General features: G+C 36.7%; 3 protein-coding genes across 5 annotated transcripts; 1 reads left to right on the plus strand and 2 right to left on the minus strand.

The window, feature by feature from the left end:
• Window positions 1–566: 566 nt before the first annotated feature.
• On the minus strand, window positions 567–4028 carry LOC118437147. Of its 2 annotated transcripts, none has more exons than XM_035855973.1 (6): window positions 3918–4028; window positions 2492–2619; window positions 2376–2410; window positions 2079–2315; window positions 1881–2005; window positions 567–823 (listed from the first exon to the last, which is right to left on the minus strand). In XM_035855973.1, the coding sequence occupies exons 3-6, from the start codon at window positions 2379–2381 to the stop codon at window positions 691–693; spliced, it is 501 nt and encodes a 166-aa protein (XP_035711866.1). In that variant the 5' UTR covers window positions 2382–2410; window positions 2492–2619; window positions 3918–4028; the 3' UTR covers window positions 567–690. The 2 variants fall into 2 exon arrangements, with proteins under 2 accessions (XP_035711866.1, XP_035711865.1); XM_035855972.1 differs by having other exon boundaries at window positions 2488–2619.
• A 1402-nt stretch (window positions 4029–5430) lies between these two features.
• Window positions 5431–7906, plus strand: LOC118437215. 2 transcript variants are annotated; one of them, XM_035856097.1, is made up of 7 exons: window positions 5431–5485; window positions 5600–5646; window positions 6075–6206; window positions 6271–6305; window positions 6373–6612; window positions 6688–6818; window positions 7332–7906. In XM_035856097.1, exons 1-7 carry the CDS (start codon window positions 5469–5471, stop codon window positions 7468–7470), a joined length of 741 nt encoding a protein of 246 aa, XP_035711990.1. In that variant the 5' UTR covers window positions 5431–5468; the 3' UTR covers window positions 7471–7906. The 2 variants fall into 2 exon arrangements, with proteins under 2 accessions (XP_035711990.1, XP_035711989.1); XM_035856096.1 differs by having other exon boundaries at window positions 5444–5646.
• A 140-nt stretch (window positions 7907–8046) lies between these two features.
• LOC110855221 lies at window positions 8047–11015 on the minus strand. The gene is made up of 3 exons (XM_022103638.2): window positions 10214–11015; window positions 8807–9415; window positions 8047–8559 (listed from the first exon to the last, which is right to left on the minus strand). The coding sequence occupies exons 1-2, from the start codon at window positions 10860–10862 to the stop codon at window positions 8847–8849; spliced, it is 1218 nt and encodes a 405-aa protein (XP_021959330.2). The 5' UTR covers window positions 10863–11015; the 3' UTR covers window positions 8047–8559; window positions 8807–8846.
• Between the last annotated feature and the right edge of the window lie 333 nt (window positions 11016–11348).

The raw sequence follows: 11348 nt of genomic DNA on the forward strand, positions 1-11348 counted from the left end.
ATCTTATTTTTCGATATCAAAGCTATTTCGTGATAGAGGCATAATTATTTCTAGCACAGCTCTTTTGAGTCACCGTTTTGGGTGTAGACAACACACCATGCTAGACCTAGAAAGCATACAAAGTCGTATTGCATGATTTAATTAACTTATCATGACCAACTGAGGAGGATGATCAACAGAATAATTTCGCACACTTCATTAAGCAACATATTGCCAATACTTTCTGATGGTTCGTATAACTGACTAGTTAGAGTCAAAATCTGGATTCCGTTATCGTTAGTTAAGTAAAATCAGAATCATGGTTATAATCGAACACTACATTAAATTTGCCATGTTCATGGTAATTTGATGATGCATGCAAAGTTATAGCTAATTTTATGTAGCTTGCGTAGGCGTTACTTATACTTCTTACATTGACTGCATATCTTCTTTCGTTCCGTGTGGGCCACAACGCTACGATGATTGAATTTTAGAATTTTAAAACCACCCCTACAAGTGATGCGATCGTCCCGTCATACGGCGGGCTTGAATCTAGTTCTTGATAGGTTGGTAAAAAAGAAACAAAATAAAACCGAAAATCAATTTATTATTTGCATTAATTGAAATTCATGGGACCATCAAGAGCGGTAAGATCGAATTTAAAACGCATGTTTCTTCATCAGATGCGACTTCACAGATTTAAAATAAATCTTATATATACAGACACTCATATTTTGGTGTAAGATTGGTGATCTGTTTTTCTTTCGTCCACAACTTAGTATTATTTATAAACCATTTTTCCAGCAGGGTTGACATAATTTTTTCGCGTCTAGAATCAAGAATTCTGAAACAACAAAAAATTTGTAGATTAGCGTTCCACGAATTGTATAGTTAACCGCCTTAATTAAATTAGTCAACTAGTCTGACCTGAACTAGCGACTGTTTTCAATTGGTTGGCCGTGTAGAGAGTGTAGAGAGACCAACCACACTTACCGCGGGTGAGATATATACCCGCGCCTACCCTATAAAGGAAGCCCCAAAGCTCTTTCCTGGGGACTACGACTTTGACTTGCGAAGAGGCAACTCCAATGCACATGTATGCATTTCCTTTCACCTAGTTACTAACATGACAGTGACAGGAAACTACCACTGGGGATAGCGCTAGGGGGTGCGAAACCTTTTGTTGCTTACTATGTAGTATGCACTATCCGTCCAACGATTTTCCAAATCTCATCTTACCTCAAAATCATCGGTGAATGCAGAAGTTGTGGTCATAACTAATAATATGGGGAAGCCTTCTGCTATCTATACATCATTAATAGCCCAACACGGGCTCAAAAATTTTTCTACTCTTCACTCTACTGATCCATAACTAAAGGCATTGCTGTAAATTCATCAGTAGTCGTCTTTCAAGGTGGCTCGCCAAACTTAACTCAAGTACTGCAGCTATAGTAGCGACTCTGGTCTAGGCAAAATATTGGTTATATCCAACTAGACACCAGACCGTACACTCTTAGCAAAACGGTATTGAATCAATTTGAATCATCACCAAACGGGGAGCCCACATGACTTAACCAAATTGTGATAATATTTACACCACATTGTGATAAATCTTCCCCACAATGTGTTAAATCCTCACTATCCAGTGTTAGGTTTACACATTGTGGGGAAGATTTATCACAATGTGGTGTAAATATTATCACAATTTGGTTAAGTCATGTGGGCTCCCCGTTTGGTGATGATTCAAATTGATTCAATACCGTTTTGCTAAGAGTGTAACCTCAAACCGTTCCTATTGTACTTCTACCTGAAAATTGTATTTCGAACGGTCCAGCACCGCTATAGCCAGAACCTTTTCTCTCTCTTTTGCTCACCCTTACAAATTAAAAAGAAAATTATACCCGTCTGGAAATTCTGAACCCTTTGGAAATCCCAGGCTTAATGCATAAAAGGCTGCATCTGGCTGGAATTTCTTATAATTGGTTGTGTTTCCATTGCCAGGCGTAACTAGGGCGAGATCAGCTTCCTGCAACCATAGTACCTAACTGGTGAACATTATATCTTGCAAAGTTAATAACTGTCGTATTTCTTTAAACTACCCCACGTCCGACTACGTCAGCAGTGTCATTCTTGGTTAATGAGCGACCCGCATTTGTAGGTTTACCGAACGTTTCGATGCCTAGAATAGTACAATTGTCCATGTTGCTGTATTGCGTATCTATCACATGTAAGAGGTCAATAAGAAGGCCAGTATAACAGGTCGTATGTCGGCAGGATAACGCGGTAATATCCGGTGACTTGAGGCAAGTCCGATTTACAATCACCCAGGGATGATCCTGTAGAAATAGTTAAATTATGCAGTAATTTCATCTTTTTTCTCACATAATGAAGGTTACCTCCATAGTTACAATTCGTTGAATTTTGGTATATTCTGGAAAATAAATAGTGGCCACATATCGGTATCTTTACATAAATGCTTCACCGGACTTAGAAATTACGTTAGCTCACCTACACATTGAGGTGGCCAATTCCACCAACAATAATAAAATCCTTCCGAACAGGAACATGATCCATTGCGGCATGTAGAGTTCTTATCAATGCACGTGTTACTCGGCAGGCATTTTCCTCCGTACTGGATTTCTTAGTAAATAAATGAACATTTTCGAATTAGCGATGATAAAAGGTAGGGTTTCTCTTATGTGAGGCCAAAGCCGAAAGCTGGTACAACTAAAAACGTCAAAATGAATATACTTTGTTCAGGCAGGCTAAGCTTATGGTATGAGGCCTTTGAGGGGTTAATAAAACACAATTACAGAAATCTGTGAAAATAATTAGGAGCCCTCAGTTCAGCAAATTCTTAAGGGCAGGGTTTCGATTGGTAAAAACCAAATTGACCAGGGCAGCGGGAAAAAGTGGGAAAAAGGCATTTTTACCACCCACCCAAAATGGGTGGGAAATGGGAAAAACTCTGGTTTCGGGGCAATCCGAAATAACTTCTTTAAAACTTAAGATTTCCAAAATTTGACTTCATATTCGTATTCTCCATCAAATTCTGAGAAAATTAGTTGGTAATACGGTTCAATTCGAACAATCTCTAAAATTAACATGTATTCATATGGGAAAATTGGTTAAATAATTAAAACTGATCAAAAGTGCTCGTATTACATATCAAAATTTTCAGAAATTCACGAATATGAAGTCCAATTCCGGAAATATTGATTATTAAAGAAGTTAGCTTTCCCCATAACTAAATACATGGATAGCCATATTTCCCATTTTGGACGGTAAAAACCGTTTTTCCCGGTTTTTATCACTTTTTCCCACCTGCGGTGGTAAAAAATCATTTTTGACGGGAAAAACGAAACCCTGGTTAAGGGATAGATTATTGTACATTGCATTTAGTTAATAGTTTCTCCCGTCCTGGTTTTGGTTTTTGTCTGTGGCCCCGAACCCAAGGGAGTTTTTTAAGTGATTTATAGTCATTTGCAAAAGCACTAGTAATGGGACCTTTAACGTTGATGTTTAACAAGATATGTTAATTGTTAACTTAAATAGCACGAGATTAAACAGTGTTTGTTACCATTGTAAAATACTAATTTGTCTCTATCCATATACATACATACAGGGTTGACTTGTTGTATAAATCTGACAGCCAGTTGGACCCCGTGTGAAACTACCACCCATTAGGGACCATCCATATATTACGTCATCAAAAATTCTCGAATTTAGCATCCACCTACCTAACGTAAACATTAAGGGATAGGGAATTTTAACATGGGAAGGATAGGAAGCCCTAAACCACCCACCCACTAAAGTGATGACGTAATATATGGACGTTCCCTTATGTGCTCCACCAGTTTACCGCGGGCATCTTACCAAAGTTTCTTGCTTCTATTAATAAATTCGCTGTGATTTTAGGCCGTTTAAATATTAAATACCTTCAGTTGCCACTTGTCTAAAACTTAGCAGGACCACACCTGCACAGAAAATTAAGGAAAACAGGCGAGATGTTGCCATAATAGCAAGACTTGTAGAATGGAAGTCGTGGAGTGATATTAATGTGCAATTTATTTTGATACGAAATCTCAATATTTAATAAATATTATTCTGTTTGCGTGTGTCATATATCATGCCTGTGTCCGGGGCAGATTTGCAGATACTTTTTAATGCAATTTGATGTTTCGTTACGATAGAAGGATAAATCAAATTCATCAAATGATGCAATTTCAATGGCCACGGAAGGTGTTGGTTGCCATTGTATTTTGTATTTCCGATGAAAACCAGACCAAGTGTACTACAAAACTCTTTTCCATATTTAGCGTGAGGCAGAGTGAGATTCGGGTTCTGGTGGGTATCCACAACCATCGCGCGTCAGCGCCGTATCCGCCTCACTTTGTCGCACTCACTCAATCATGCGTCTTATTTAATTAACCATACTGGGTTACTTAAATGTTGTCTTATTAAAATACAAAAAAATTAAATGTTGGTATATCATTAGCCCTCGTTTGTTACGGCACTTGCCGTATAAGTCACTCCCTCAGAAACTTTGACCCCAAAAATCTTACGGTCCCACGCATTTCTCGTCGGGCAATAAAAGCTGAAAATGTAGCCCTTCATAAGGAGAAAATTCTGGCATCAGGTTGTCAGCCGAGAAATGGCTGGGACCATGACTTTTTTAAGGATTTATGTGTATGCATAAAAACCGCCAATTTTCGAATTTTGAAACTCTTGATGCATCAAAATGTTCGTATTCCAGGGGGAAGTCAAATTGTAAATGCAAGTTGGGGTCTTATTCTTTTAGTGCCGAGTGTACATTGACTTTCTCATTTTTCACAATTTCCTTTAACAATTTTTGAAGGGGGGGGGTGGTTGCATATAATTCGAAAATACCTATGGTATATTGATGTTTCTACCCAAAAATAAATTTTGGATTTTTTATGTGAAATTCGGTGAAATCGACGCGAAAAGAGCTTGTACTTTTGGCTCATTTTGTACCTTCCACTAAACGACATGATTTCCTTTCTACTTCATATTCATCTGGATTTATTGTTGAGTTCGGTTTGCTTAAGCTTAGTAAATTCAGTACCTTTTTGATATTTTTTAAGTCCTTAGAACTGCACATCGAATTCATGGATCTTGAATGTACATGCAACCTGTATGCACGTAACCTGTATAACAACAGGTAAATAGATTTTTTGTAACATATATTTAGTTAGGCATGAGATCAGAAAACCGATATTTTATAAATATGCGTATACCAATCATATATTTAGCTTAGAATAAGTCATTTTATTATAATCCAATAATTCTACAAAAAAACATAATGGCCTCCATTATCTTTCGTGACTATTCAAATTGCTTCATTTGATGTGGTTTATCCCCTCAAACTATACACACACTCACTATTATAACTAAATATCGCATTACATTAAAAGCAATCTGCATATCAGCCAATTCACGGGCACGATATTGGACAAACGCAAAACGGAATGATATTTATGAAACGGTGAGACTTTGTGTCAGATTAAATTTTTCAATAATTTGTCTCCTTGTTCTTCCAATTTACAATTATTCAAGCCAAATTTGCTATAATGGCACCACATAATATGTTTTCCTTAAGTTGTTTCGCAGGTGTGGTTTTTCTATGTTCTGGAGTGTCCACTGAAGGTAATTATGTAATACTTAAACACCTCTTAATTAAAACAATCTTGCGCCTAGGACCAAACAAACTTTGTCAGGATTAAATCCGTAAACTGGGCAGGAAAAAATAGCATGGACCTTATTTTCGATTTTCAAACCGGAAGTCCGATCTGTCCACTAATCCTGTATGAGTTAACAGACACTAGCCTTGTCAGTTGTTAATAACCATTTCTCCATTTTTCATCGCTTAACATAAACCCTTTAAGATACATTTAAAACACTACTTAATAATGCAACATATACTTAAAATAAACCAACGACTACCAGAATTTTTTCTGTGGTCCATACATATTTTACCGATATCATAATTTCTCAATGATAAATGTCTTTAAGACGTTAATCAAAGTTATTCTTCTCCAATGCTTGAATTAATTTAAACATGAAGAAATGTCAAGGGATCCCAAACGGCGAGAAATGTCGACCGACTGACATATGCAAAGGGAACAACGCGACATGCCGGGATGGATTTTGTGAATGTATGGATGGATTATATTACCAATATGCTGAATTATCCGGCGACTGCAAAGGTCAATACATAAATTTCTTATCGTGCACACACAAGCACACCAATATTTGTCTTTAACGTTTCAGGATACGCCCAAATTCGTCGCATTTTGACCACGGATGTAAATTTGAATAAGTGAATTATGTTTATCAATTTTGGCGAAAATTTGGCAAAATGTATTTTTACAGGATCACCCCTGGATGATTTTGAACCAAACGTGCCTCAGCTCAAAGAAAATGAGCGCCTTGTCCTGCCGACATTCGCCATGTTATACCGGACTACTTATCGATATATTGCGTACTATCGATTTGGAGTACCATAATCTGGAAAACTGCACGATTCAAGGGATCGAAACGTTCGGAAACTTTACAAATACGGGTCGCCGTATGATAACCAGGAATGACACTGCTCGTCTAATGGATCGCTGGGTAGTTCAAATTCATTTTACAACGAATGTTATTAATTTACCAACAATTTTTTTCATAAATTGTGCACATGTTCAGGACGCTGATCTCGCTTTAGTAATCATGAACGATAGAAATTCACAAAATCATGCCCGTATTGATGCACTTTCTTATGCCAAAAGCCTCGGGTATCGGAAACGTTCATATATTGATATTGAATTTATCTTGGGGTGAGTATTTTGTATGTTTTTATCTACATAGTTTTTAACATATTTATGTATGCACCTGTTCAACTTTTTTCATTCAAAGTTCAGTCATCCCGATTTCTGACTGAAGATTTTCATTCATCCATAATTCATTTTTTCAAACTCACTTCATCTGACTTCATTTCTTACTTCGCCCGATGTATTAAGCATAGGGTGTAAAATAAACGAGTAAAAAATCCTTTCATTCACGCTCACTCATCTAAAATGAATGATGCATTCATTTATTTTCAATCAAATGACACGAAATTCATTTTCATTCACTATAATTCTCTGTAATAATCAGTTACATACGTAAATGAAAGTAAACAGGTATGGTCTTAAATCTTACGTAAAAGTGAGTAGCCGCTTAATAATTTCTTTAGGAGTCGAAATTTTATGAAATAGTGAAATTGTCAAGTTCAGCGTATTTACAAGGAAACAATGCATTTCTATTATTTTGATTGCTTACCTGAAGCAATGTTTCCACCTATTTTGCAGAATTGAAGATCTTGGCAGCAAAAAAATAATGTCTACCTTGATAGAAAAGTGGTTTGTAAAAAACAAAGAGTTGTGGACGAAGAAAAAACAGAGGACTAATTTTACACCGCTACAGGAATGCCTTTATAAAACGGATTGAGTATTTTAAGGATGTAGTGTTATCGTGTACTAACAATGGAGGTTTGCCACCGTATGCTCTCAGATTTGGACCTAACTAGCATCAATCGATAACAAATATAATTAGTATCGAACATGCAAATGGCAATATCTACCAATGCGCAGGTTTGGCGGAAAGCGGAAAGAATGCGCAACAAATTTGGAAATGGAAAAATTTGCCAGCCTTGGGGTGCATTTTCTCCTCTTTTTATGCAAATATCTCCACTAAACTTGCGGATTGGCAGATATTGCCATTTGCATTTTTCATACTCATTATATTTGCGATCGATTGACACCAGTTTGGTCCTAATCTTGGATCACACGTTGGCAGACCTCCATTGTAAGTTAAAGTCGTCCAGTATCCAATTACGTGGGTAAATAATTTAGTATGCACCCCATTTTTATTTGTGGAGGGAGTCACAGGTATTTTGCACTGCAGTGTAGTTGTTGATCAATTCATCAAAAATATTCCAAACTTATTTAACCCTTCTTGACTTTTTATACATAAGTATTCGCACTTTTGCATAAATACATATGTAAGTAGGCTACTAATCTATGATTTCCGCTAGTTAAAAACAGATTTATTTGATATTAGGCATGCATGGTAATCATGACATTTGAAATAAATACTTAATAAATTATCTTCTACATATCTAATTAATGGAAACTTTTTTTCTATTTTGTGCATTTATAAATATATCAGTCTCAACTAATAATAATGAACCAATTCACGCAACCGCTCGTAACTTTATATACAAAATCCTTTACATATAAATGTTTCTAAGGGAAATTACATTACAAATTTTTGTCATTAAGTGAGATCTGCGACGCCTCATTGATTAAAAATTTTACAAAACTTATAAATTTTAAGTTACATACCTAAATATATCCTTGAATACCTTGGTCACTACGATCAAGGTATTTAAGGATTTCCTTAATATAAAATTATTATTATTATTTAAATAACAACGTATAACATAATCCGAGATCATTAATCTCTTCCTTTTACTGTTGATGGTTTAGTTCGAAGTTTTAATTTGTTTACAACTTTACTTTAATGGAGGTGTGTGAACTTTAGGACAATCGCGTTTCTTAGAAATGGGGTTACGATTACAACCTAAAAGTAAACGTATATGACTCTACCCCCGTGGTTATGAATTTGTTACCAACTGGTTATAAATTTATTAGCTCTGGTGACAATTTAATACCAAGTCGTTGAAACTTTATAATTAGTTGGTGACAATTGTAACCACTCGATGGCAAATTTATAAACACGACAGTAGAGTTAAATACGTTTACTTTTTGGTTATAATCATAACCTCATTTCTAAGAGTGTCCAGACATTCCCCCCCCCCTATTCTAATCCCCAGATGTCACCTGGGCTTCCGCGACCACTTGTGGCGTTTCCAAAATCGCCCAGTCTTCTGCTTCAATCTGCTCATTTTTACTTCCAGAATCCTCCCCTTTCACGGGAACATTTTCAATTTTTTGGCAAACCTCGGTCCATGCCTTCTCCCAATCCAAAATGGATGGATTAATGTCCTCGTCACGAATCCGGGTTTTTGCCGGATTAAATCCATCCTGTTGCACAAATCGGTTCAAACTTTGGCGGTATGCGGCTGCGCAAAGTTCTGCTATTCCGATATCAATTTCCTCCTCGCCGAATGACATACATCTCTCAGCCATCAAGTCCAATATTTCCGTGCTCGGTTTATTCGCCCAGTGTTCTGTTTCCGAGGCTAACTCGTCCCGTCGTGCCTTTGCAGTTTTAATTAGTGGGAGGTGAAGAAATTTCCGGAAAGGTGATAAACCCCGGGAAATATCGATGTCTTCCAGTTTGTTTACATGAATAACGACAAAGATCTCTTCTTCGAGGTAAAGTTGGTCCAATTTTTTGGAAAAAGCTTCTGTCAGGATGTGCAATGGGGCTGAAAATGGTAAAAAAGGTAACATTTTATTATAGAAAGAAGGGAAAGCAATCATTGGTCATTTCCCTTGGCTTATTAAGCTGGCAATGTATACGGGTTTTCAATTTGAATTTTTGTGTCTCAACTTTCCCTTCTTCCATATATTCAAGTAGCGATTTTGAAACCTGTCCATCTCCATGAATATTTTGCAATATGAAGATTTTAATGCGCACTTAAAAATCGATAATTTTTAGGTTTACAAAGTTAAGATGGTTCACTTTTACACAGAAATCCAGTATTAAAATAATACCATGCGGTATTAACGTTAATAAAGCGTATTAATGCGTATTAATGCTGTGTAGTAATAACCCGATACCAAATTTTTACAATATTCGTATTAAATTTTTACGGACCGGTATACCAAACGATAGCAAATTTAATACGAAGAAATCAATAACTGCGTGACTATACCGGATTTCTAACAGTATATGTATGATTTTGATTTTTTTTCCATCTATGAGAAAAGAAATATAGAACAGACGAAAAATAATTAGTAAAACTGAAATAGTTTCTCATGGAAGAAAAAAATGAAAATCCTACCATTCTAACTTTATAAACCTAACAATTATCGATTTTTAAGTGCATTAAAATCTTCATATTGTAAAAAACTCAAGGAGACGAACATTTTTCAAAATCGCTACTTGAATATATGGAAGAAGGGAAATTTGAGACACAACAATTACTCAAAACCCGCATAGCATACCACCTTAAAACCGTTGCAACCGTTCAAATCGGTACCATATTTTTAAGAGTGCTCACACTTATCACTTTTTCCATCCTCCTCCTCCCCCAGCAGGGTGTCGACACCTGTCACGAATATCAATGCGGATGGATTATCGCTTGCCGCCTTGAATAGACTTATCATGTCCTCATCCAAACTCTCCCTTCGAATCAATGGGTTAGTCGAATTGCCCACGTGATAAATGTTGTCAAACTTTCCACGAAACAATTTATACAACACTTTATCGAGTACAGGGACATCATGCATGTCAAATAGTTCGATCGCTAAAGCCTGCGCTAATTGTTTCGCGGTCACGGCATCGTCCCCATGAATGATTAAACCTCGCGACACTTTCTCCTCGAACTGGCCCGCATTCCAGTACACATTCCGGTTCAGATAAGGCAAGACGACATGCTCCTGGAGAAAGTCGATCTTATCGAGTAAATCGGGTCGGGTTTGGCGCAACGTTTTAAAAAATGTTGAATCTTCGGGGTTTATTTTCGGTTTGTTAGAGTTAGCCGAATTTTTTGCACGCTTATCAATTTTGCCAGGATTCTGGAAATTTATGATACCTACCATTACCAATAATAGGATCGATAGATAGGGGAGAGTTTTACACAAAACGGATATAACGGACAAAAAGTCCACTAATGAGGACAAGAATTCTTCCATGATTACAAAAATCATGACTGGAAATATAATATTGGAAATATGGTATTGTGACGATAATTTTCTCTAAACTTGTGTTAAAAAGGTATGTTTTTCTGGACATAAACAGCAAAAGTAAGCAAAACTTGGATATTGACAGATGTGTGTGGACTGAGGAACCGAGGAGAATTCGAGTTCAGGTAGGGTGAGGGTCGGGAATAAATATAATTCTGGGAACGTCCTCATACTATGTCATCAAAAAAATACCCGTTTGTGCATACACTACCCAGCCACACTTTCCCTATCGTAACTAGGGTAAGATTAACACGAACCCCAAACCACCCACGCGTCTTTTTGATGACGTAATATATGGACCATCCAAATGAGGGTTGGGAAATATGTGGGATTTTAGTGTGGGTGAAAGTTGTGCATTTGTGGGCCAAATGGATTGATTTACATGGAGGGGAGACACGACTCATGTGTTCATATTGTGGAATTATACTTCATAGTTATACGTACGTATGT

Source organism: Folsomia candida, unplaced genomic scaffold, assembly GCF_002217175.1.
Source record: "Folsomia candida strain VU population unplaced genomic scaffold, ASM221717v1 Fcan01_Sc012, whole genome shotgun sequence".
In the NCBI taxonomy this organism is placed as follows: domain Eukaryota; kingdom Metazoa; phylum Arthropoda; class Collembola; order Entomobryomorpha; family Isotomidae; genus Folsomia; species Folsomia candida.